At 43.3% G+C, this 27,109-nt stretch overlaps 2 protein-coding genes across 4 annotated transcripts in view; one reads left to right on the top strand and one right to left on the bottom strand.

Annotated features, from left to right (window-relative positions):
* Window positions 1–1,733: 1,733 nt before the first annotated feature.
* On the bottom strand, window positions 1,734–25,043 carry LOC133487329 (G-protein coupled receptor 151). The gene is made up of 2 exons (XM_061793699.1): window positions 24,975–25,043; window positions 1,734–4,381 (listed from the first exon to the last, which is right to left on the bottom strand). The coding sequence occupies exon 2, from the start codon at window positions 4,066–4,068 to the stop codon at window positions 2,992–2,994; it is 1,077 nt and encodes a 358-aa protein (XP_061649683.1). The 5' UTR covers window positions 4,069–4,381; window positions 24,975–25,043; the 3' UTR covers window positions 1,734–2,991.
* rab11fip5a (RAB11 family interacting protein 5a (class I)) overlaps window positions 24,959–27,109 on the top strand; it is a 24,845-nt gene continuing 22,694 nt past the window's right edge. For all 3 annotated transcript variants that reach the window (XM_061793698.1, XM_061793693.1, XM_061793694.1), the window contains exon 1: window positions 24,959–25,699. In XM_061793698.1, the coding sequence (XP_061649682.1) occupies window positions 24,963–25,699 (737 nt within the window). In that variant the 5' untranslated portion in view covers window positions 24,959–24,962. The remainder of the gene's footprint in view (window positions 25,700–27,109) is intronic.

The raw sequence follows: 27,109 nt of genomic DNA, 5'->3' as shown, positions 1-27,109 counted from the left end.
TCCCTGCCTGCAAGTTAACAAACACGGCATGACGCAAAGGCTTGTAAAATCACATTTTTGTTGTGCTTTTACCACTTTCACCATGTGTCCAGATGCCAAATAGGACCAGCAGACAACTTAAATGGCCAAATATGGTTCAATGCTGGCGAGTTAAGCCCACACGTCTTGTAAAAATCATAATTTTTCATACTTCTAACCGTTTTTACCATGTGTCAACTAACAAAGTACCACAGCATAAAACGGACCTTACCATTACCACTTAATACTTTCCCGGCCTGCAAGTTAGCCGACATATAATGACTCAAAGAGTTTTTTTGGTCATACTTTTCACAGTTTTACCATGTGTCAACGAGCCAAATAGCGCAGTATAAAACTGAGCTAGCCGTGACCCCTTCTGTTACTAAATATGGCTCCCTGCCATGTATGACTCGTAAAGAACAGTTTTACCATGTGACAAGTAGCCAAACGATGCAGAATAAAACCCGAGTGACCAAATATGGTTCCCTTCCTGCAAGTTAACCAACACGTAATGACTCAGACTTGAAAAATCATTATTTTATTTATATTTTTAGCAGTTTTTAAAATTTTTTTTTTACCATATCTCAACTAGCCAATGCCTGATAATTGAGAGGTCGAGTGGGTGGAGTACAAAACCCGAGAGAATAACGGAGCGAAGAGGCAGCCACCCCGGGGGCCGACGCTCGCGGCAACCGTCCATACGGTCACTGAATAAATGATGCGCGGCGGGCGGCGCAATCGCCATCGAGGGCTTTTCAGGATGTTTTTTTTTTTTTTTTTTTTTTGTTATGAATTCCTCCTTCCTCCTGCACCTGTAACCTTTCTTTTCACTCGAGACTACGGAAATGTCAAAGCCGCCGCGTGGCTGCCACGGGGCTCAGCAGCCGGCCGCCAAACACGCAAGAGCACTCATAAAAGCCGATTTTTTATTTCCCCCCCCCCCCCCCCCCCCCCCTTTTCACAGCCCAAGAAAGGTTAGCGGAAGGCCTGCGCCACGCCGACCCACTTTTTCATGTTAACCCTTTAAAAGAACGCTTGTACGATCCTCACTTTCCTAGTATTCATTGATTCAATTAATCCAACATCAAATACTTGGATTAGCATTTTTGTCATACTTTTAAAGGTTCTGCCATGTGTCAAATAGTCAATTACTCCAGAAAAAAAACTTAACTTACCAATTATGGTTCTCTGCCCGCAAGTTAACCCACGTGTAATCACTCCAAAAAAAAAAGTAAAATCCGCTTTTTTCACTGTTCTTAAAAAAAAAAAATAGCTTCACCATGTATCAAGTAGCCGAGTCCTTCATAAAAGTTGGGTTACCAAATATGGTTCCCTGCCTGTGCACATGCCACCGCTCAAAAACACTTGGAATGTGTTTTCATACTTGGAACCATTTGACCATGTGTCAAGTAGCCAAATACTGCAACGTGTTACTTGCATTGTCAGTTTTCACCATTTGGTAAGTCGCAAAAACTTTAAGCGAACAATAAATCAAACATTAGGCTGAGCATCTTTTCCGGACTTTAAGGGTTTTACCATGTGTCAAAGAGCTACATTTTCTAGATACCATATATGGTTCCCTGATTGCGAGTTAACACAACACTTCAATGACCAGATTTTTGCTACTTTGAACAGTTTTGCCATGTGTTAAATAGCAAAATATGGTTAACCCCCACACATACAAAAACTCAAAAGACTTTTTTTTTTTTTTTTTTCCATACTTTTATTCAACAGTTTTCACCATGTGACAAGTAGCCACAGCAAAACTCCAGCATGAAACTGGACCTATTCATCACTTTTACAGAATAAGCATATATCAAAAACGACTCATTTGAAGCATGAAAAGACATTTCAAAAGATTCTAATGATAATCACGCAAGTTTTATACATTCTGATTTGCACAAACGGACAGGAGCTACGACAACAAACTTGACGTTTGTTCACGATGCACTATTGTGTAAAAGTTGCTATAAGCAGGAAGGAGCCCACGTTGAACTTGTTGACTTCACGCCTCATTCTGGTCACGTAATGTCGGCGGCGGCATTTATGCGGATTAGCGCCGAATGGAGTGAGGAGATGTGATGTGTTTCCATATCTGAAGCAAGATCGGATTGTGTTTTCATCTGTGATTCAGGGGTGAGCTAATCTCAGCTACCTTGGATTTAGAGTCCAGAAAGCCGATCGCGTTTTCTTTATCGCCCGCGTTGAGCCTTTTTAGTGGGAGCCTTTGTCAGCGCGACACGTGCAACGGGGGCGTCCGAAATCAAGTCCATTTGGAAAGGAACGCCGACAAAAAGTTGAGTCTCACAGGATACTTTTGAAATCTCAAAAAATCAAATAAAAAAATGCGACATCAAGACCATTTTAACGTTTAAAAATGTGGAATAATCTATGACACTACTGTTTTGCAAATAATACAAGTAAAACGACTGGTTGAATGTTTTACGATATGACAAAATGTTCAATCAAAATGAAAAAACATTCCACAAAATTACAGTATATCTTAATTTGAAAAGTAAAAATAACGATATTGAATGTTCCGTGATATCCAACTATTTTCCAATTGAAAAATATTGAATCTTACAAGATAGCACACTTTTATAAAAGCCAAAATATATAATGACCGAGACAATATTTGAATTAAATAGACAAATCCAAAACACTGACTCTTCTGATATCACACTATGAAAAGAATATTGAATATTACAATACCATAGTCTTTTTAAATCAAACAACAACAAAATATATTGACTGTCCGACGATGTCAAACATTTTTTTAATCTTGAAAAAACATCGGATGTTAATGATCTAGCAAAAAAAAAAAAAAAGGGCAATATAGTGAACATATAGTGGCAGGCTATCGTACTGTTGTTGAATATTAGTCATAAATTGGTTCGAGCATTATTCGTAAACACAAGGTGACTCTTCTACATTTGGACATCGGCGATGTACGAAGACCTGAAAGTTCTGCTATTAGAGCATTTTCTCGTCTCTCTCCCAGGGGATGGGGTCCTGCTCCTCCTCCACCTGCGTGTTCCTGCGCCCTGTCCAAAAGTGCTCCACGTCCGGGAAGGTCTTCTCCGCGTCGGCGCCCAGCTCGGCCCCGTTGCCCTCGCTCGCCTTGGGGGCGCCGGCCGCCTTGGTCCCGCGGCAGGCGCAGAGGGCACCGAGGCCGCGGCGCACGTCGTCGTACATGGTCACGAGCAGCACCGGCGAGAGCGCGCTGCAAGCGTACACCAGCACCTGGGCGCACAGGAGCAACCCCGCGGGGGGCTTGCGGTAGCCCAGCCGCACCCAGGTGAAGGTGCCCCACTCGGGCAGCAGCATAAGCCCCAGCGTGCCGCTCAGACACAGCAGCACCAGCGTCACCTTGCTCTGGCGGCGCGGGCTGGGCGCGTCATTGAGCGCCCGGTGCAGGCTCTTGGTGTAGTACGCCACGGCGAAGAGCACCGGGGCCACGAAGACGGCCGTGGGGTAGATCTTGTAGAAGACGCCCATGAAGTGAGACGCGCACGCCGGCATCTGGGACACGCAGACGACGACGTCGCGCCCGCCGCGCGGCCGCAGTGCGGCGAAGAGCATCTGCGGCAGGGGGAGCGTCGCGGACACCAGCCACACGAGCGCCACGGCCCAGAGGATCCAGCCGCGCCGCGGGGCGGCGGGCTCCGGGGTGTGCCTGGCCCGGGTGCTGACCGCCAGGAGCAGCGTTTTGGCCACCAGGCAGGAGTGCTGGAACCAATCGGCCGTGGCGCACGCGAAGCGGCCGAGCACCCAGGCTTGCTTGTAGACGGCGAGCGCGCGGACGGGGGCGCACAGGAGCAGGATGAGCGCGTCCGTGGCGGCCACCGAAGCCAGCAGCGCCTTCGCCTCGGAGCCTCGAGCCGCGCGGAAGTCACGCGCCAAGATGAGCAGCACCAGGAGGTTGCCCGCCGCGCCCGACACGCACACCCCCACGAGCAGCACCGGCGCGGCCGCCCGGACGTCCTCCCCGTCCACGAGCTGGACGCCTCCCGAGAAGTCCACGAAAGTCCCATTGGGATCCGAATCCATTTTTTTTTTTGTTCCCGAGAGGTTGCGCGTCCTGCGAGGGGAGGAGGCGGAGGAGGAGGACGGGCCGTGCGTGCGGCGCTGCCGAGCGGGTGCGAGCGTCTGAGCTGAGGCAGGCTCGCGCCGACTATTTACGGGGCTGCCGTTTAGACGCCGTCGACGTCATTGCCATTAGCGTGCGGGTGAGTGGGCTTCGCGTCGCTCGCATCACCGACATGCACCACGACGCACACCCAAGGAAAAAAATAACATGTACACCCGTTGGAAAGTCCATCCGCCAATCCATTCTCCATACCGCTGATCCTGTTCAGGGTCACTGGATGTGGGAAAGTGTGGGTGTCAGATCCTTTCACCGGGAAAGGTGTGGGTGTTCGGCATGTTCATTGGGAAAAGTGTGGGTGTTGAACCCTTTCACTGGGAAACGTGTGGGTGTCGAATCCTTTCACCAGGAAAAGTGTGGGCGTTGAATGCATTCACCGGGAAAAGTGTGGGTATTTGTCCTGGACCCCGGAAAAGTGTGGTTGTTGAACCCTTTGACCAGGAAAATGTGGGTGTTGAACCCTTCCCGGACCCGGGAAAAATGGTGTCAAACCCTTAAAGGTGTGGGTGTTGATCCTGGACCTGGGAAAAGTATGGGTGCCAAATCCTTTCATCGGGAAAACTGTGTGTGCCGAATGCTTTCACTGGGAAAAGTGTGGGTGTTGCTCCTGGAACTGGGAAAAGTCTGGGTGTTGAACCATTTCACTGGGAAACGTGTGGGTGTTGATACTGGACCTGGGAAAATGGCGTCAAACCCTTAAAAGTGTGGGTGTTGATCCTGAACCTGGGACAAGTATGGGTGTCAAATCCTTTCATCAGGAAAAGTGTGGGTGTTGAACCCTTTAATTAGAAAAGTGTGGGTGTCGAATCCTTTCACCGGGAAAAGTGTGGGCGTTGAATGCATTCACCGGGAAAAGTGTGGGTATTTGTCCTGGACCCCGGAAAAGTGTGGTTGTTGAACCCTTTGACCAGGAAAATGTGGGTGTTGAACCCTTTTAGGTGTTGTACCCTATCTCTGGAAAATGTAAGGGTTTTGGTCAAGGCCCTGGGCAAAGTGTGGGCGTTGAACTCTTTCATTGGCAAAAGTATGGGTGCTGATCCTGAACCAAGAAAAGTGTGGGTGTTGAACTGCACTCAATGGGAAAAGAATGGGTTGATTTCAAATGTCACCATTGTTGTCTTTTTAAGTATCATGCTGACTTTGATGGACTTCCATTTTTGCTGCTTTATCTCTCGAGTGAATTAGTTAAGCGGGTTAATTATTTATCATTAAATTTGAAATGAGCACTTTGAATGAGTTCAGAGGCCAGATAAATTTGCAATATTTGCCGACGCGCTATGACGCGTCATTATCGAGGTCGCCTATGGAGCAGCTGTCTGAAAGACTGTTGCCACGGTTACCGACTGCATACGGCAAGTTGACTTGAAGTGCATCTGGGGTGGCGCGGATTTGTGATGGGACGCCGCGGAGAGGTGAAGGGGTGCCCACTCAAATGCTGTCACCTCCTCCGAGAGGGCCGGTTGCTAGGCGACCGCATCTGCCATCACAGCGGGATGCGTGCTTAAGTGGTGTGATGGAGCCTTGGGAGGAGGGCGAGGGGATTGCGGGGGTGAGGGCGCTCTGATGCTATTCACGGGAGGGTGGTGCCCCACCACACCCAGATTGGCAGCCAGCGACTGGAGCCTATTCGGAACAATTGATGTGATAATGAACTTGTTTGTTGTGGTGATTGAAGCGCTAACCGCTGCAAAAGTGCAACGCAACCTGATGCAAGGTGTAAGACGACACAACACCCACACTTTTCCGGCTGAAAGTGTTGGACACGTACGCGAGCACTACCACTCCATGTCATAGGCTTCCAAATACATATTTTGAAAAGGTCCAATACCCAAACGTTTACCAGTGAAAGAGATCAACACCCGCACTCTGAAAATGTTTAACACCTATGTTTTTCCACGTGAAAAAGTTCAACAACATATTTTGGCAAAAAGGGTTCAACACCCAAGCTTTCCGTGTCACCGTGTCACAACTCGAAAAGTTTCAACACCCACACTTTTCGCGGTCAACGGGCTCAACACCCGCACTTAATGCAGTCACAGGATTCAACACCTACAGTTTTCCCAACACCCATACTTTTTCCAGATACCAGGTTCAACACCCATAGTATGAGCAGTCAAGGGTTTGAACACCCATTCTTTTCGCAATAAAAAGTCTTATCCATACTCTTTACCTGTTGAAACGGTTGGGTACCCACTCTTGTTCCAGGGAAAAAGTTCAACACCCACACTTTTCCCAGTCAACAGGTTCAAAATCCACTTTTTCAGGCACCGAGATCAACACATTTCCAGGTGAAACCGTTTCAACACCCACACATTTCCCAGTGGAGCTGAATCTGATGTGATGATGCTTTTGTACGTTTGCCAATTCTTGCCCGCACGAAACGAGTCGAGAGCCGACGTCCGTCACATTGGTGTTTCCTTCCAGGTGGACAATCCGTGGGTGAGATTGTTTGTCAGCCTCCTCCTCCCTCGCTCCCTCGGGCTTAACAACAAGACGACGACGTATGTGGGACACGAAAAAAGCGGAGCAGTAACATTGCCGTCGGAGGTCCAGACGGAGAGAACGACAAAAGTACTTTTTCCACCACGGGGACGTCCGAGCTCAATAGAAAAAACATGAAAGCTTTTTAGGACCGAGTATGAAAAGCAACTTTCAATCATTTTTTTTGTGCTAACTTCAACACTGACGCTTTTTTTTTTTTTTTTCCTGGTGAAAGTGTTGAACACCCATACTTTGATCAAAGAAATGGTGCAACACCCACAGTTTTTCTTGGTGAATGAATTCAACCCACTTTTTTTTCCCCCAATGAAAAGGTTGCGCACTCATACTTTTCCCAGCGCCAGGATAAACACCCACACTTTTATCACAGAAAGGGTTCAACACCCACACTCTTCCTTGAAAAGAGTTCAGCACCCTCACTTACACCAGATAAAAAACAACACATTTCCTGTGAAAGATTTGCACACCCATACAGGTGAGAGGGTTTAGCACCCATACTTTTATTAAAGTCACGTGGCGACAAGCCGAAATGAAAAGAAGAAGTAGATGCTTCGCACCCACACTTTTCTTGGTGAATGAGTTCAGCATCTACAATTTTCCCTGTGAAAGGGTTTAGCACCCTAACTTTTCCCAGTGTCAAGGTCAACACTCACACTTTGATCAGGAAAAATGGTTGAACACCCACATTTTTCCTTGACCCACACTTTTCTCAGCGAAAGGGTCAAACACCCATACTTTTGCCGATGTAAGGGTTCACTACCCACACTTTTCTGAGTGAAAGTGTTGAGCACCCGTACTTTTCCTGGTACCGGCATCAACACCCATACCTTTGTGGCAGAAATGGTTCAACACCCACACTTTTCCAGGTTAAAGATTTGCACACCCACTTTTCCTCGTGAAAGTTTGTTTGTCTAAGTGACTATGAAAGGCAACATTGATAAATCTTTTTTTAATTATTATTACATTTTTTTACAGACTCGCAGGTTACTACGACAACCACTTTAGCGATGGGAAAATGTTTTTTTTTTTTTTTTTTTAATTACATGTAATAATAAATCCATGTGTGATGAGCTCATTATCGCCTTCGTTGTCGTTTTTCCCCCCCGGTGAGGCATCACGCAAAGCGATAAATGAACGAAAGGGCAAGCGCCTTCCCCCCCGCCTGCAAAAGCGCAAATAATTCATGGAAGAAGCGAGGGAGGGGGGAGGCCACTTTTCATTTTTTAAAATTAAAACTACAGAAACGACAACAGCTACTGCGCTGACAATTTTAACATCGTTAAACATGAAACAGGACCTACATTACTATGTAAAAGTTTCAATGTCTCTTCTAGAAATATTGTGTCTGGAACGGGTGCCTGTAAAATCAAACAAGCAACTTAATCTTGATTGATTGATTGAGCAGTATTTCGATGGTTTGGTGCTGTTCCTAATGGAGCCCATTAACCCAATCTGTATTTCAATAAAGCGCGCCCTCGTGTGGTACAAGGGAGAAAATATCCATCAGTTTTTACTTTTTTGTTTGTGTGCTCTGTTATTAGCATATGAATTAAATTGTATTTTTCATTTGACTGTTTTATGGTACATTATTACAGTAGTCAACTTTTTGTTTTGTTTTGAATGTATTAAAATATTAGAAGAATAAAGTCGGATTTTTGTAAAATGTATTTTTTTTGTATTTAGGTACAATATATTTAAGTAATATAAAAAATAGTGGTATTTTACGATTGTACTATTTTAATGTGTATATATTTTATATATTTGACAATATTACCGTAATAAAATGTTATTTTTAAGTTTTATTTTGATTGTTTGTTAACAATTTTAATGCTAAATGTTTTTATAGACAAAAACTCTTGACTTCCTTTATTTGAAGAATGCTGGTGATAACACAACATGACCACTAGAGGGAAGCAGTGTTTTTTTTACGATAACATTGAAAACAGTCGCTGACATTTCTAGCCTATAGGGGGCGTAAATGATACATTAGTGCACCACTCCAGCATCAAGGAAAAACATGTTTAAAAACATACCCTGTTATTATTATTTTTTTCCCATTAAGCATTTTAAGTTTTTTGAGTAATCTTACAACATAAAATAAAATATCTTTTTAATTAAATATTTTGTCTATTTCTTTGTTTTAGTACAAAGTCTTAACCTTGTAGGAAAAAAAAGTCATGTAGTTAATTGTGAAAAACAATCTTATTTGTGTGTGTGTGGGGGGGATGTATTCTTACCAGAAGAAAAACATTCTAATCATCGAGAAGAAAATGTCATGTTAAATAAAATAAATGTCAAATGGCATGGCGTCATCAGCGGGTGTAAACAATTGAGCTTTTTCTTTGGCTTTTTGTGGCATACAGTAGACTTAATTTTATTTAGCTGGAAAATTGAATGATTTGTAATTTTTCAGCAAATCGACTCAAAGCGCCGCCGGGCAAAACGTCAGTGAGCGTCACAGGACAAACTGCTGCTTTTTTGTTTGCTCTTTCTTTGGCAATTTGGCAGCAGGAGACTGACCGACGGACTGAATTGAAGAGAATTATTCATTGTGTATTTCAGCAAACCCCGTAACGTTGCTTTACTAGCTTAATGCTAATGCACAATGCAGCCCGCCACAGACTGGCTAATAAAACTAGCATCATTGTCGCATTGTTATAACCCTTCACGCAATGGATGTTTGAACACAAACGGTGCAGAAAAGGCATATATTCTGTGTCCACTGCAAAAAACATTTAATATTACTGCAGCTTACTAAGCAGCTGTGACCATCTTATGCATGTATTATACTGCCCCCTTGTGGCCAGACTGCACGCAGCAGAAGAAGCGGCACAATTCATGCATGAAATCATGATGCACAAACTTAAATTCTTCATACTCAACTTAATTCTATTACGATTATATGTTTTTATAAATTACAACACTGCAGAGTGCTTTTTTATGGTTGTAAAACATGTTACAAACATTTTGTTGGTATTTTTTTTTTGGGGGGGTGGCTTGAACGGTCCAATGTCCTTTTCATTCATTTCATTGGGGAAAACGATTTGAGATACGATTGTGGAATTAAACTTGTAAGTCAAGGCACGACAGTACTCTTTACTATTGCATTTTGTAGCGCTTCAGAAGTAAAATGGACGTGCGTCAACGCGGAGCCGCACGACCCAATGAAGCGTCCCCGGCGGACAAGCGGGAATGTCAACGCCAAAGGCATCGAATGGCGCCTCGTTGTCAAGGTGTCAAACTCAAAGGCGTCCGCGCGTGCGTCCGTCTGCGCGCATTCGTTGTCCGGCTTATTTGTCAACGCGCCTCATCGATTGACCCCGACGCAAACAAAAAGCGCCGGCCGGCCAGCTCGCCTCCGGAATGCCGAGCGGGTCGCGGCGGCTTTAATCCCGCCGGCGAATGGGAGCCGGCGAACGCCTCGACCTCGACGCGTTTAGAGAGGTCGCCGCTCGCCGTCATTTGAAAGATTAGCCAACGTCGCCACCGCCGTTGTCGTTCGCTAACGTTATTCTTACGAGTGCTATTATGTCAAAGACCGCGACAAGACAAAAGTCCTCGAAAGGCGCTAATATTAGCGATGTCGTGAAAACCTGTCCGAGACTCCAAAGTCTCGCACTGCAAAAGAAAAGAGAATATTTTGACCAGAATCAAGAAAAACAACAAGACGGCTACTTTTTTACAACTTCGGGAATAAGGTGATATTTTTCCCAAGCAGACATCTTAATTTGGGGAGAATGAAGTCACATTTCACGGGTGTAACGACTCCTTTCAACAACGATTCGTGATTGCCGATTCGATTCATGGACGATACAGGTTCAACTAGAACGATACGATCTGAAACGATTTCGGTTTCGAAATCGGTTTCGACTGTGAAATAAACGCGTGCACACTGGACAGTGCAGGTGACATTTCCGAAAATATATTCTAATCTTACAAGAGTCAAATATTCCTTCCAAGCAAAATTTTGTAATTATATGGCAATAAAGTCACATTTGTCAGAGAACAAATATGACCGTATCATCTTATCAGAATAAAATCTTTTCTGCGAGAAAAACGTCTTAATCGGTGCATTCATTGCAAATAAAAATTCTGATTGTAATTTTAGGGGACTAAAGCTGTACTTTCTGGAAAAATATTTTGAAAAAAAAAAATAAAAATTTAGAGGATTAAATTATTTTTCTAAAAATCTGAGGAAATTGAAATCAAATTTAACATGGGAAAGAGGCGGACTCTCAGGAGATTAAATTTGTAATTTCAAGAAAGACACTTTTACCTTTTCTCAGGGTTAAAAAAAAAAAGAATCTTACAATAATTAAATAGTATTTTCTCAAAAAGAATTACATTATTTTTTAAATTAAAAATATAGTGATTTTACATCATAAGAGTTTTTGTGGAAAAATTAACAATTTTATGAGAATAAAAGTATACTTTTCCGGGGAACCTAACAAACAAAGTTGCATTGTTTAAAATTGTTTTTTAAATAAATAAAACAACATACCATAATTTTATAGTCAGAATAAAGTCTGTTAAAAAAAGATATCATATTAGTAGAATAAAGTAGAATTTTGATGAGATTTTGATTTATTGTCCTAATTTAAAAACAAAAACAATGTTATTCTGGTACAGATAATGACCCCCTCCAAAAATAGCGCCGAATATTTTTTTTTTATCCTTGAAAAGATTCTGATTTTAAAAAATCTAAAAAAGATTTTGGGGTAAAAATGACATTTATTTCCCCGACAAAATATGATGTGAAATCTTGTCAGATTACAACCTTTTTTTGTAAAAACAAATAAATATATAGATATATATTATTATTTATTCTCCTAAATTTCAGATGTTTTTCTCCCAAAAGTATGACTTTAGTCACGTCAGATTATGATTTAATAAAAGATTTTCTGGCAAAAATGACGTGTGTCCTTTCCCCCCAAAAAAACGATGTAAACTCAGAAAATTACAAACAAAATTCTTAAAAATCAAATGTTCTATTCTCCTAAATTTCCAGTGTTTGTCTCCGATAAATACAACTTTAGTTGCATCAGATTATTCCAAAAAAAAACAACCAAAGCAATTTTACTCTGGTAAAGATTATGTCTGCCACCTCCCCCCAAAAATCTTTTTTCTCAAGAAAATACAACCTTATTCTGGTAAAATGAAGAATTTATTCTTAATGAAGTGTTCATATTGACATATGTTGAGTTGCCCTCATTGTCCTTTGCTATTGTGAAGTAGCGGGGTGTTTGTGTATGTATATTTTTTTATTGTGGAGGGGTGGGGGGGGGGGGGCATCTTTTGGGGATGGGGGGGATCACCCCGGCCCCCCCACTCCGAAGCACTCACGTATTGTTTGCTCCTCCCCGACATTGAACTTGTTCTTATTTCCCCGAGCAGATGAAGGATAAATTGTCTATTATTTGGCCTTTTAAAAAACCACCGAGATAAGCCCCCCGTGCCGTCATTTGGCCCCCCGGCCTGCGGGGGCGCCACTATGCAGAGCGCCGTTCCAATTACCGGCGTCTAGTTTGCCGTAATGAGTTTCCAATGACGGTCTTGATTGAAATGTAACTGGCGCGGCCGCGGGGCTCCAGAAAAAAAACAATAAAGGGGGGAAAAGTTGGAGCAGGTACGGGGTGAAAAAAAAAAACTTATTAAACCGCGCGGCGCTGGCAGCTAGCATAAATTAGCATATTGAGGGTAAATATGCAGACTATTGACGATAATAAAGCGGGATTATTCAATCCAATGAATGTTAAATAGATGGAGGCAAGGCCGCGCGCCTCTTATCTGCTCAAAGCTGGCCTTTATTTTAATGGCTTGACAATTGCACTTATTGTTCCCATTCCGGGACGGCGCCGCGCCGCCGCCGTCCCGGGAGATTTTTTTATGATTTTACTTTTTCCCGCCGGTCACGTGACGTCAAGTGGGCGCTCGCTCGCTCTGGCTTTTTCTGGGCGGGAGCGTCAGCCTCGGGGCAGCATCAAGATAACGTTTTCATTATGCACGCCGCCTGATGCCACGTAGATTATATTCCAGTGTGTGTGTGTGTGTGTGTGTGTGTGTGTGTGTGTGTGTGTGTGTGTAAATAAACATCTTTTCTTGCGCCGCTGAAAGCCCATAAATCAAAAACATTTGACTTCTTATTGTGTGCAATAAGACTGAAATCAGTTTGTGAGTATGTGTGTGTGTGTGCGTGTGAAGGTTACACACAACCGCGCATTTTTTCTGAAAAATATTTACAGCTACAACAAAACCGAACACTTCTAAAAAATAATAATAATAATAATAATAAAAAATAAATACTTTATTTGCTAAAATTGTGTTTTTCTCCTCCAAGAAATACATCCTTATTTTCCTAAAATAAAAAAAATTATTGAAAAATCTGTGAGAATACGGTTTTAGTCACGAAAAAGTATCAGTAGCCTAGTAGCATAATCGCCTACGTCGTTTTTAACTCACTATCACCAAATCAATAAAAGAAATACCAATGCAGTTGCTAAAAATGTTTGGTTTTTTTCCAAAATTTTCAAACATGGCATAGGCAACTGTGCTTTTAGGCTAACAATAAACAATGACAATAATACCAATAATTCAAAAGATTTGACTTTAAAAATTCGTAAGAATATGACTTTTTTTCCTCATAGAAATACACAATTATTCTCCGAAAATTAAATTTTCTCCCAAAAAAATATCGTATTCCCCTTAGATTTAGTTTTTCTTTAAAAAAAAAAATGCTAGATTACTAGTAGATTACGTTTTGGGTCACCAAAAAAATTCTTTATTGTCATATGATTGCAATGATTTCTTGAAAATGTACTTTATTTAGGTAACATTTCCGTTTCTCAAAATAAAAATATTCTCAGAAATTTCCAACATTTCGTGAAAAGAGATGTTATTCTCTACGAGTGCAATGTTTTTAATTATTAAACACAAAGCTGTCTTCATTCTCATATGATTTTGGATTTCCCCCCCAAAAAAATTATAATTACTTCTCGACCAAAATCTGAAGATTTACTTCAAAATTTTATTTTATGCTCGAAAGATTATTACATTTTTCTCATTAAAAAAAAATATACACAACCACATTATCCCAGAATTAAGTTTTCTTGAAAATGTTCCCAGATTACTGCTAATCAATTTTCTTTCCCCTTCACACGCCAAAGTGGCGCAGCTTTGGGTTAACCTGACTCCATTCTCTTTTTCCGGCAGTCCATTGAAAATGTTCACTGCAACAAAAAAGTCCATTAAGATGCAGATCACGAGCCGCGAGTGTAAATAACAGCCGAGGTGAAACGTGACCAAATGCTACTGTTTGCTAATGCTAACACCGCGCTGGTGTGCTGCTAGTGTGTCGTTTTGGCCGCGGGTCACCGCGCAGGGTTAGCGTGAAGGTCGCACGGGTCCCCAGAGAGCAAACGGTGGCCCTGGTAATCCCCGGGAGGTCCACAGTTGACCGTGACAGCTAGCGGCACGTCTGGAAAAAGGTCGCTCGCTAACAATGCTAACAAGCTGCATGTTTGTCAAGCGACTTAGCCGGACGTGCTAGCAAAAATGATAAAGCCAGGATGTAAACAAACCAAGCAAACATGGTATTAATTCCGCAAAGAGTGACAATGAACACAAATGTTAGCGACGCCAGCTGACGTTAGTATTAGCTTTATTCTAACTTCCCAATTTAAAACTGTGGTGAGTGATGAATACAACAAAATACAAAATAATCAGCAGTGTTTTAACTAGCAATCTTTTGCCCTTTTTTGGTGTGCGTATTTTAAAGTTATTAAGCTAGGATGCAAAAAAAAAAAAACAGGCAAACATAGATAGAGTCCATCCATTTTCAATACCGCTTATCACATTACCATTCAAATGTGCTACGACAAATGAATTAGTTTAAAAATAATGCGCAGTGTTTTAACAATAAATCTTTTGCTCGTTGTTTGGAATAAGCAGTTAGCATGCTAACAGTTAGCCTCAGCCGGACATGCTGGCTTAAAAATGATCGAGCTTGGTCGCAAACAATGCGAGCAAACATTCTTAATTTAGCTTTGAGCTAACCTGTCTGTGAAGCCCGCTAATGTTAGCATTATTATTAGTAGCTAAAACATTTATAGTGGCTTAACAATTAATCTTTTATTCATTCTTGTCTGCTATTTTGTTAAATAAAAACTAAATAAAACACTCATATTTTTGTATTTTATTGAGAAAAAAAAAAGATGAAAACAAATATTAAAGTCAAATGTGTGTCCAGGTAATAAAGAACAAATAAAAAGAATAATACAAAATGAACATATATAAATATATATATATATATATATTTTTAAATAAAATAATAATATTTAACATGGAAAAACAAAAAGATCTAGAATAAATAATTCTAAAATGTGATGACGTCATCTCCCAGTGGTACGCGCGCATCTGGATTCACTTGGAAGGATATTTGGCTCAATAAGCCATTGTGTTGTGACTTTCACGTTCCTACATGCAACAATTGTAAGTGCGTGTTTGCCGAGCATCACGAAGCTCATTCGTCGACGGCGGGTCAACGGGGTGGGGGCTGTTTGAAGGCGACGGGATGGGGTCGTCGGGGGGGGGGGGGGGGGTCGTGACAAATCCTCACTTTATACAAGCAGCAGGAGAGAAGACCCTCGTGGGAAATGATCTCTGCCCGGGCAACGGCAAACACTCAATTATGGGGGGCTTACCAGTGGACTCCCGCGCCCCCCCCCCCCTTCCCTCACGCCCCTGGGGGACATCAAAGGACCAGGCTGGTTTTGGGGGGGGGGGGGGGGGGGGGGGGTGCTCGTTGCCTTTGTTGCGCCGTATTAATTCCATCATCCCCTCACTGAGTGCACACGATTCATGTCTTCATTCATCATGTTGCGCGTGTACCTAATCGAGTGGCCCCAATGGGTGTACCTAATAAACCGACAAGGCAGACGAAGACAATAGACAGGTCGAAGACAGACAGACAAATCTAGAATAGATACTGTATAAAGATCTGAAACAGATGGGTAGATCGACAGTAAATAGACATGATATATATACAGCATATATATGTATATATATATATATATATATATATAGAATAACTAATTAATCTAGTATAAATACCTGCAGAAAAAATAGCTGGACCAAACTACAATGGCTAGAATTGACAGACAGAAAGATCTACAATAAATAGATCTACAATGGATACCTAAATCTAGAGTAAATAGATAGACAGACATAGATACAGTGCATATACAATACATGTAGATCATCTAGACGGACCAATCTGCTATGAATATATCTAGGATAAATAGCTGAGCCCATCTAGAATAGATTGATATGAATATCGCTGGAATTGACAGACAGATTGATCTAGAATAGATCCAGATCCAGAATAAACAGATAGACCGACCGACCGATCGATCCACCGACCGATCGAAAGACAAATGGATAGAAATAGAATATTTATATAGAGCTACAAGGTGAGATACACAGGCAAATGGATCTAAAAGAGCTAGATAAAGAAGCTAGAATAGATAGATAGACAGACTGCTAGATAGATCTATACCACAAAGCTAGACAGGCAGACAATGGCACCATATAGTAATCATATAGTAAAAAGATGCGTACAGTATCGAATAGATGGATTAGACAGGCAGACAAAAGGATCTGGAACAGATTGATCAATCGATCGATCTACAATGGACAGCCAGACAGGAAACTAGATCTAAAATAGCCAGATAGAACTACATCAGGTAGATAGAAAGACAGATGGATCTCGACCCAGAAAAGATGGCTGGACAGACAGATACAGTAAATCTAGAATAGACCGATGATGGTCGGCAGACAATAACAGATTAGAAAAAGATCAACAGAGTTAGACAGATAGATATAGACTAGAGAGACTAGAAGACAGACACTAGATAGACAGACAGACAGATAGGTCCAGAATAGATACATTTAGAAAAGATGGCTGGACAGACAGATACAGTAAATCTAGACTAGATAGATGCAGAATAAAACCCAAAAAATGACGAAGAAAGATCCCGACGTAAGGCATAGTGTACGTTGCCACTTTATTAGGTACACCCAGATGAGCCTTGGCGATGCACCTTCAAGTAGCCAGTTCATTAGGCACACACGACGAGTCAGCCGTTATCACGCTGGGAGCTGTCCCTAATATTTTGACCCTCTTGAACCCTCCAAAATGAAGCATGAAGGAGTTGTTTGGGCGTGAAGGAGGATAAGCTTTTTTTTGGGGGGGGGGTATGACGCCCACAGAGGAAGCGTCACGCAGGACAAAAGCGTCAGGTCGTCATTTCATATGCAAACACGGCCGTCGACGCGGCGCCGAGCAAAAGCCACCAAGTCGACATTCGACCGGTTTTCCTTTCTGAAGCTCCGCTCATCCATTTGTCGCTGACGTGCATTCGCCAATAACACCGACTTTATACGACAATTGGACTGCTTGTACAAAAACTGTCGCAATTCAATGACAAAATAGGTCTAATTCTAACTCCATCCATCCATCCATCTTCTGTAGCGCTTATCCTTGCTGGAGCCCATCCCAGCCATCTTCGGGCGAGAGGCGGGGTACACCCCGAACTGGTCGCCAGCCAATCGCAGGGCACATATAGACAAACAACCACTCGCACCTGCGGGCAATTTAGAGTCTTCAGTCAACCTACCGTGCATGTTTTCGGGACGTGGGAGGAAAAGCGGAGTGCCCGGAGAAAAGAACATGCAAACTCCACACGGGCCGGGCCGGGATTTGAACCCCGGTCCCCAGAACTGCGAGCCACCGTGCTGCCCTAATTCTAATTAATAATTTTCTAAATACTAATCGTGGATTTTTACAACTACATTTTAACCCCAGAAAATTTTGTAGTAGATCATAAAAAAATAAATAAAATACAAAATATGAAAAAAGTAATTCAATAAATCAAATACAAAAATGACAATCAGACACAATCGGATTTTTGTTGGCCGGGAGAGAGATGACATGCAACGAGGCGTTCATTTTAGTAAATGTCGCATTCATCAATCAATCAATGATTTTGCGACACAGTGTCAATCAATTACAGATTACGAGATACATTTTGCCGTGTTTGATTCCTGATTCAAGCATTTGATTTATACGAATGAATTTGCAGTCGAGTATGTATTCTAAATGAATGAGCGTTTTGTACGTAGTCCTGTCTCGCTGCAACGAGATGCAGTCTGCGACCAACAGGTGGCGTTCCACGCACAGTTAAGACATCTAATCGTTTTTTTTGCCCCTGGAGGGTATTTGAGGAGTGATTGACAGCTGGCCGGAGGTCTCCGTGGCCGCCGTTTAGCGGCTAATTAAAACGTGAAGCAGACAAAGCGCGCTTAAGTCTCCCGACAAAGGACAAAGTTCCGTCTTCTCTGCGCAGCTGCCAAAGCAAACGAGACGTGAGACACGTGAGACACGACAACGCAAACACGTCCAGCAGCCGCCGCAGCTGTTCCGGAGCGCGGAGATGGCCATCACGCAAAGCCGCCGGCGAGGTGCGTTCAGGCGCCCCTCGGGAACGGCCGCTCGGGCTACGGTCCGGAACCCGGCTCCGAGGCTACAGTTCGGTTTCGACTGGATAAAATAGTAATGTCGTGACGGATCGTCAGCTCTAGTTTTGCTCCGACTGCATCAAATTCCGATATCGCGATCCCGTAAGCTACGGCATCGATACGACGCGACGACATATCGATATTGCGGGTTACGATATCGGTAAGACTCCATGGAAATTAAATATAGTGACGTGGGGTCGGCTATGACATCGATACGGCTGGATGAAATATCATTATTGTAGGATACAGTACAATTGGATCATATTCAATATTGAGATGGTCGACGACAACCGGATCCAAAAACTTTATTGCGATCCCGTCGGTTTCCGCATTGAATGAATCCATAGGAATGATTTGAATATCGATATTGTGACATATCGTAGGCTACGGCGTCGACACGACCGTATCAAATAATGGATCGGACTGCATCAAATATCGATATCGTCGACTTCGATATCAATACCATTAGCAATATTGTGACTTGCTGTATCATATCATATCATAACACAAAAATCAGTATCGTTATGTGCTACTGTATATCTACAGTATCCATTGAATAAGGATATCGTGACATACGGGAAGCTCTTGTTTTGATCCGACTCGATCAAATATCAATATCAATTGTTATGTGGGTTACAGTATCAAATATCGCTAACCTGATGTACTGCAAGCGACACAATTGATATGAGCATTGTACATATTCTGTGTACAATCAAATCTAGATCTATTTCAGTACGCTTTCAACTCCAGCGCACGTCTTTCTCGGTAACCTTGCATCAAGGTCGGCCGCAATCCGTCGGATGGTATCGCAAATTCCATTTTTCCTGCCGGCACCTGAATGCAGCAGGTGATTATCGCACCGCTGCTCGCTGCTCCTCTGCGGCCCGCGGCGCCGACTTCATCTCCTCGGCCTCGAAAACACACGAACGCACACGCCGTGCGAGGGAATGAAAGTCCTGCGGCACTCTCTCCTGATCACAAGCCCAATTATTGCCATTTCATTGGCTGGTGGCAGCTTTTTTATCACATGCGACAATTATGTCACTTTTGATATGCACCGTTGATTTATTTTTTATTTTTATGGGGGTCATTTCCCATACAAATTGGTATAAAGGTTTCCAGTGACAAAAAAACAACAACGACACAAAGCACCTGTTCTATATGTGCTTTATGAGCCCCACGAGATACTTGATCTTGTCGCTGCAGCCCAAATATTTACACACGACGCCCAGTCAGACCAAATAAGAGCAGCGAGACAGCTGCTCGCTCAATCCAAGCCATTGAAGATGATATGCTATACATCGATGTTGTCGGAGACAAAAGTTATTAAAGTTATCGTCCAAAGATGACAAGCAAAGTGACAGACTTTGTGTATCTCTACAAGCACGGCTTCCGGGGATTTTTTTTTTTTTTTTTTTTTTGTGGGTCAACTCATAATAAATGTGTCTACCAGATTGCTTGTTATGAAATCCGACTGGATTTAGGGGCTGAATTATTATGGCTGCTTCACACCAAAATAGCCAACTTCTTCCTGTCTTTTTAGGCATTAACTTCCTGAGACTTTTTTTTTGTGTGGCTCTACCGACGATAGACAAGTCTACGAAATTCCAAGTTGCTAAGTGAAACTGGCTTTGGAGGCTGAATTCTTTTGTTAAAATTATCGAAGTTGCTATTGCGCCAAAATGGTCTCTTCAAAGCAAAATGTCAGATTTCCTGTGTCTTTTTTTGTGGGTCTTCCGATGATAGACAAGTCTACGAAATTTCAAGTTGCTAAGTGAAACTGGCTTTGGGGGCTGAATTGTTTTGTTTACTTCTCGAAGGCATTAACGAGCGATTGTGGGCACTTCGAACCAATATGACCGACCTCGTGTGTCTCTTCGGGCATGGGTTTTTTGTGGGTCTACTCATGATAGACCAACCTACCTGATTTCAAGTTGCTAAGTTAAACTAGCTTCGGGAGCGGAGGTTTCCTTCAAATTCTACAGACGTTAACTCGCCAAAATGGCCTCTTCAAACCAAAATGGAAGATTTGGTGTGTCTTTTCAGGAATGGGTTCTTGCGAGTTTTTTGTGGGTCTACGCATGATAGACCTACCTACCAAATTTCAAGTTGTTAAGTAAAACTGGCTACGGGGGCTGAATTTAAAATAAATAAATAAATACACTGTGAATAACGTTACAGTACATTTGTTTGGTACAGTTCAGTTGTTTTTAACTTGTAAGTCAAATAAATGTACATTTATTTTGTTTTCAGTCATGTCGGTACAATTTGTATTTAACTTTAATGTGCAATGAATTTTAACTGAATCATGATTTTATTTGTTCCATTATCTTCCTATATTGAAGCCCAGTGTAGCGCCAACTACTGGCGAGGAGATTTTTTATTATTATTATTTTTTTTTTTTTACCTGTAGTATCAGCGGCAGGTATCGTCAGCCTTCACCAGTACCCGATACCTTGAAAGAAGGCCGCTATCGATGATGCTACCTTTCAGAAATAAAAACCTCCGCCTTGTTTTTTGGATGAAAACGAATAACTATGAAACATTTGAGAAGCATTGTCCTATGGAAAAACCTTTGTATGATTTTACTTTACGCAAGGCGTGTGCGATTTGCGGGCCGTCCTCCGCAGCTGTCTCGGTACGTCGCGAGGACGGGAGCGTTTCATTACGAGCGTCGGGGGTGAGAAAGTGAGCCCCGATTAGCTTTCTAATTAGCCACTTTAAAGTCTAAGTAGGCCATTTGCACTCTGCACTGCTATGTATGTTTCTCTTGGCTGCATGCGGATTAGCGGCGGCGGTTACGTAACAGCTGCGCCGCGCAGATCCGCATCCCGATGAGCGGATGATTGACAGCCGGCCTCCCAGAATAGAAGCCGAATCGGTGCCCGGGCGTCGGAATCTCTGCGCCGGCCGTCCCGCCGCTCGGACGGGATGAAGTTGCTAATGAGGCAGATTAGTTGGTCGAGGGAGACGCTTTCGGCGGCGCTAGTCGCCGGTCTCGGGGCTTCTTGAGTCCACTCAAGTCTCAAGCGCTCCGCACTGTCGACACGGACTGACATGTGTCGTGGCGCGTTTCCACCACAGGAACTTTAGCCAGAACTCGCAAATTTATGGAGGACTGATGGAGCGAGTGTCTAAGGCAGGGGTGTCAAACTCACAGCCCGCGGACCAGAATTGGCCCGTCAGCCACTCCGATCCGGCCCGTTGCGAATAAAGAAAACACTTTCACTGCTAGCGTTCAATAAAAGTAACTTTGTCCACTGGAGGGCGCACTGACGACTACTTACCACTTAAATGACATTCTGCAATTGGCTGTTTCAGGAGCAAAGTAAGTCTACTTCTTCTAAAATGCTGCGCCAATGCATTCATGAATTCACCTATTCGCAGATTTCTTTGGGGTGGGGGGGCCTATGCATTTTTCACAGAAACGCCCGCTTAATTGCGGGATTATTGAGCCGATTCCCTGCTTATCCAAGATTTTATTTTTCATGGCAGTTATAAAGGAGCGTCTTCTCTCCACACACGAACTGGCAGTTATCATCTGCCTCGTGCAAGTGGCGCGATCCAACCACAAACATCTTAATTTGTTTCCCAGCAAAGTGAAGATCGCAGAGAGCGAGGAACAAGGTCGACTTTCTTTTCCTCCCACTTAAAACTAAAGATTATATGAGGTTACAATTAACAGAATACATTTCGTCAGTGCAAACGCATACATTTTTCTAAGAGAAACTATTTCAGGAAGTACACGTCCAAAGAACTACAAGTTCTTGTTTATTGCTTATTTTGGACTTTATCTCAGAAAACTTTTCGAGCACCATTGCGCGTTAGGACCAGGGGAACTACTGTCTAAATTTGGTAGTAGGGTCAATTTATTGGGGCAAAAAGAAGACCCTGCTAGAGGAGAATAGTACTTCTAGAACTTTAGGGACTGCGCTGAACATCTTTGCACTTTTACAGTGGAGCCCCCTTTTGGCGGTGGATAGGGACCGTGCTAGACCACAAATAGCATGTGAATAATCGTTGCTAAAAAAAATAAAAACATTTTTAAAAAAAACACGAATAAGCGGGCCCCCAAAAAATCTGCAAGTAAGTGTGGTTTTTCACAAATAACGAGGAGGAGGTTGCAAAGAAATTCTGAGAAAATGTGAATTCGTAAATGCTGAACTGAACTAACAGTACTAGGAACAAAGACTGCCTAGGTTTGGTGGAAATGTGGTTTCAGATATGTCCGGCGCTGCAGACCCAACCCCCAAAAAAGGTACTGGACTGTTTATGAAATACTAATGTTCAAAAGAATAATAATAATAATAATGATACACTGTATATGTCATTAGAAAAGTGTTGTCTTCTTTCACATGGTGTGCTATTGCAATTCCACTGCGCTTCCATCGGAGGGCGCAGCGGGCCCTGTACTCAATTGGGCAGCTGTAGTGACGTCATCTCAAGGTGCCAAGAAAAGGCAAGGGAGTGAATTGGCCCTTTAAATTAGCCACATTGTCACGTTTGCCAGGCACCAAACTCGCGTCACAAGATTTCAGATAACTGCCTGCTTGCCAGCCAATCACTGTGCACAAATATTCGCACCTTTGGACAAATCAGTCTTCAGGGAAAGCTAAGCTAACGTGCATGTTTTTGGAACGTGTCAGGAAGGCGGCGCAAACAGGACGGCCTGAACTGAGATTCGAACCCAGAACATCAGGACTGTGAGGCGGACGTCTTAACCACTTCATGCGCCGCGCAGTCTTTCAATTAAAAGACAAATTCCATCAAAGTCAAAATTGCCGCAATTATCGCCGAAAGGTGGCCGTGTGATTTCATTTCAGAACAGGAAAGGTCAGATGTTTTTTTAAATTCTCGTTAACTGCAGTTGCTGCTGCGTTTCCTCGTCTCGCTCTGGAACTCATTTTATTTCATTTATTTCCGAAGCTCATTTAACTCCAATTAACTTCCCACCGGGCCCGTTACGTGTTTATTTTCCGGACAGCTGGATGATGTCATGACTGAGGGGTTCCAGACATGGCATTGGAATAAAAAAAAAAAAAATAATTAATTAAAAAAAAAAAATGGGAAAAAAGAATTAGCTTCATGCTAACAAACAACACAAAGCGCCATAGACGGGCTAACGAATAGCATCGACAGTCTCAGCCTTATTACCCTTTAAGCAAAGGGTATTTGAAATAATACAGTGGAGCAACACATGTAGACAGACAATATCAGGCATGTGGTCTTTATCCTTTTGTGAAAAATGGCTACTATTACTGCAGCTGACTGAGTCAGTTGTCAAACTCTTCTTCTTGTGTGTCTGTATTATTATAGTGCCCCCCTAGGTGGCAGCACAATGTCCATTCAATTGAAGTAAAAAAAATTTTTTTATTCATATTGTAGTTCATTATGTCATTACTGTATTTTTTTAAGCTAAATATTATAGAATGATATTTTCCTTATCAAAAAAAAAAAGTTTGTGTAATACTGAACGTGAAGAATTGGAATTGTTGCCTTGACTCGGTCCTCAGCTAAGCGGAACATCTCAAGTGCTTCTGTCAAAACAGGCACCGCGTACGCCGCCCAGCCCCGCCTCAGCCTGCCGACACGCTCCAGCTAACGTGGACGGCGGCGGAGTGAAGCCACAGGACGAGCTGCGCTGGAAATGCTGCGGGTGTTCTTTAAAAGCGATTTGACAGAAAAGAAAAATCATGTCAGACAAGAGGCGCACGCAGTAAACCGCTGACAAAATCGGGTCAAGGGAAGCGTGCTTACGTGGCTTTCAAAATCGACAGCTTTCTCGTCCTGACGTAGAATCGCCACAGTTTTCAACCCCCAAGAAACATGTTCCAAAATGACTTTTGGGACTTTCGAGCTAGCGCGACAACCTTGCTTATGTCGTCCTCAAAATCAATACAGAATACGGAAGTGTAAAGGGAACACTGCATGTCATTGTTGATGGGATCTTGGCCGCTGAAGAAAAAACTTCCTGGGACCAAAACACTTTCATAACTCTCACATGTGGCGCTATTCTATTATTATTATAATTATTATTTTTCTACTTTTGAGGCGAAATATGGATTGTTCACTTTAGCAACAGCTATTCACTACGGCTCATAACGTTTGTAAATTCAGCTGATATTTTAAGCTCTATTTCTTAATATTTTTATCAGTCACATGTGCACACATAGACCCCAAGTGGTGCTCAAGCACCTGCCCTCATAATAGTTTAAGTACAGTTCAGTCTGATTTAACTTCTTAGTACAATACTTTTACACGTAATTTTCCAGAACTGTTTGTTTCTAAACTTTTATTTCGATACAATATTTATTGAATATTTATTGTCAGCAATTATTTAAGTAAATTTTTCCTATATTTGAGCAGAGTATATGTTCAAACTGTGCATAGTTTTATAGTGGCTTAAAAATATATATTAAATGTACTTTTTAGGAACAAAACCTTGTGCCTTCTTGGTACTGTATTTTATTGTTGGTCATAACGGCGGGACTTGAAGTACTTTTTTTTAGGTAGCACTTTCTATAAAACGGTCGAGAAGCACTACAATATAGCGTTCCTTCAACTCCTTAATAGTTGTTTTATTGACTAAGTTGATTTTGTTAACAAAAATAACTACACAACTTAAATATACTGTGGACTACTGTTTTTTTTTTTTTTTTTTTTAATTATGTGAATAATTTTGGCTTGGGCACCTGCCCCCCCGAAATGTCTGTGCACGTGCCTGATGATGATGTACCTAATGAAGTGTCCAGAGCGTGCTGCTGCTGCAGGACACGACCCCGGAAGTGGAGCAGCGCGGCTGGAGAAGGATGATGATGATGATGATGATGAGGGCGGACGGAGCAGGCGTGACGTCGCTGCTCGCAGAGAGGCCCACTCCTCGGCCGGCAAGCGGCAGACCCTGCCGAAGGACAAGAAGAAGAAGAAGAAGAAGAAGAAGAAGAGCAGCCGAAGTGTGAAGCGGCTGAAGGAGGAGGGGGAAGGGGGAAGGGGGAAGTGGGAAGGGGGGAGGGGAGGAAGGGGGGGGGGGGGGGGGGGGGGCACGTCACGGCAGCCACCGCCAGCAGGCTCCACACACGGGCAGCGGGGTGGGGGGCGGCGGATGGAGCAGCCATGGGTGCCCACGCACGTCCAGGTGACGGTGCTCCGAGGCAGGGGTCTGCGGGGCAAGGGCAAGCAGGGCACCAGCGACGTGTACGCCGTCATCCAGCTGGCCAAGGAGAAGTACTCGACGCGCGTGGCGGAGAAGACCACCCAGCCCGAGTGGCGCGAGGAGTGCTGCTTCGAGCTGCAGCCCGGCGTCCTGGGGACGGGGACTAGGACGGGCACGGACACGGACGCCGGGCCGCAGCTCGTCCTGACCGTCATGCACCGCGCGCACATCGGGCTCGACGTGTTCCTGGGCCAGGCGCTCCTCCAGCTGCGGAAGCTCTTCCACGAGAGCCGCGGCGTGAAAAACCAGTACGTACGCTCTTTTCTCCCATGTTCCGTGAATGCGTCACGGGTTTCCTCCTCCACGTTTGTGGATGTAAACACTTTGCTGCTGCTGCTGCATCGACACACCCTCACGCGCACGCAGATTCGTGCGCTTCTAGAACCTTCTAGAACACACACATCTGTTCTTGTTGTTGCTCAAGAAAATGGGATTACGCCGCTTCGCCCTGTCCCAATTCCAGGGATTATCTAACAGTTTTGTGGGCCCTCTTGACTAAAAGCTTTTTTTTGCCGTGTTGTTTTGCAGACCCCAAGTAAAAAAGCTTGAGGCCCAAAGAGGCCTTTGCAGAGGTTCCACCCACGTCCAGTCCGTTGTTTTTGTTGACACGTCCCATCATGGCGCTCAAATGTAGCTCTTCATTTAAGGGATGTTTTCACACCGATACCAGCGCAAGTATTCACTGATAGCACTAGTAACTTTGAGGTATCAAATTTCAGCGAACACAATGACAATTGTGAGCAAAGACCTTTCATTCTTTCTGACGCACACGATGATTTGCTGATGTGTCAAACCGCCGTAGTGTGGCGCCAACTAATGGCGAGGAGGACTTACTGGATGTCCGTTTTTTTTTTTTTTTTTTGCCTTAATTAACGGTGGTTGCTACCGGCAACCACGAGTACCCGATGCAAATGCCTGGTATCCGTACTTGGACGTCACTATTTAATATCATCATGAAAACATCATTTGAACGTAACATTGAAAAAGCAAGTAAAAGAAGTAACCGTTTAGCAGGGGTCAGGACCCGAGGTTAGGTTTGAATAAAGTGGCTCATCGCCATTTGGGATATTTTGAAATCCAAACATACCCTACGGAATCAACTGGTGGCAGTGGGGATTATTATTATTATTTTTGTTTTACCCCAAAAGGTCCCCCCAAATGGCGATTAAATGGCTGTGTTTACAGCAAAAGTAACATTTTGCTTTCAATCAAGTAGAAATGAGTTGTTTTTCGTTGCCGTTTGAAACCTTTTCAACCCCGAAGCCACCCTAAGGAAACAAAATGGCCGACTTCCTGTTCAATTTGGGTCACGGGTCCTTGAGGTTTTTTTCGTGCGTCCTGTCATGACAGACCTGCACGGCAAATTTCTCGTCAGTCGGTGAGACTGGTAGACGAAGTAATGTTTTTGTTGGGCCCCACAGAAAGGTGATAAAAGGTGTATGTTTGCAGCAAAAGTTACATTTTGGTTTCAATCAAGGTTGGAGTTTATTCCTCCACAATGTTGTGTGAGTTCATATTTACATTCTGGTTGACTCTGACCTGTTGTCACTCCACAATGTTTTGTGGATTAGACTGATGTGGTTTCTGAACAATGTTGTGTGCATCCATATTTATGTTTCAGTAGACTAACGTGGTCACGCCACAGTGTTGTGTGGAAT

Source organism: Phyllopteryx taeniolatus, chromosome 13 (genome assembly GCF_024500385.1).
Source record: "Phyllopteryx taeniolatus isolate TA_2022b chromosome 13, UOR_Ptae_1.2, whole genome shotgun sequence".
NCBI lineage: Eukaryota > Metazoa > Chordata > Actinopteri > Syngnathiformes > Syngnathidae > Phyllopteryx > Phyllopteryx taeniolatus.
Note: the sequence above shows the minus strand (reverse complement) of the source record. Positions and strands in the feature narration are given on the sequence as shown.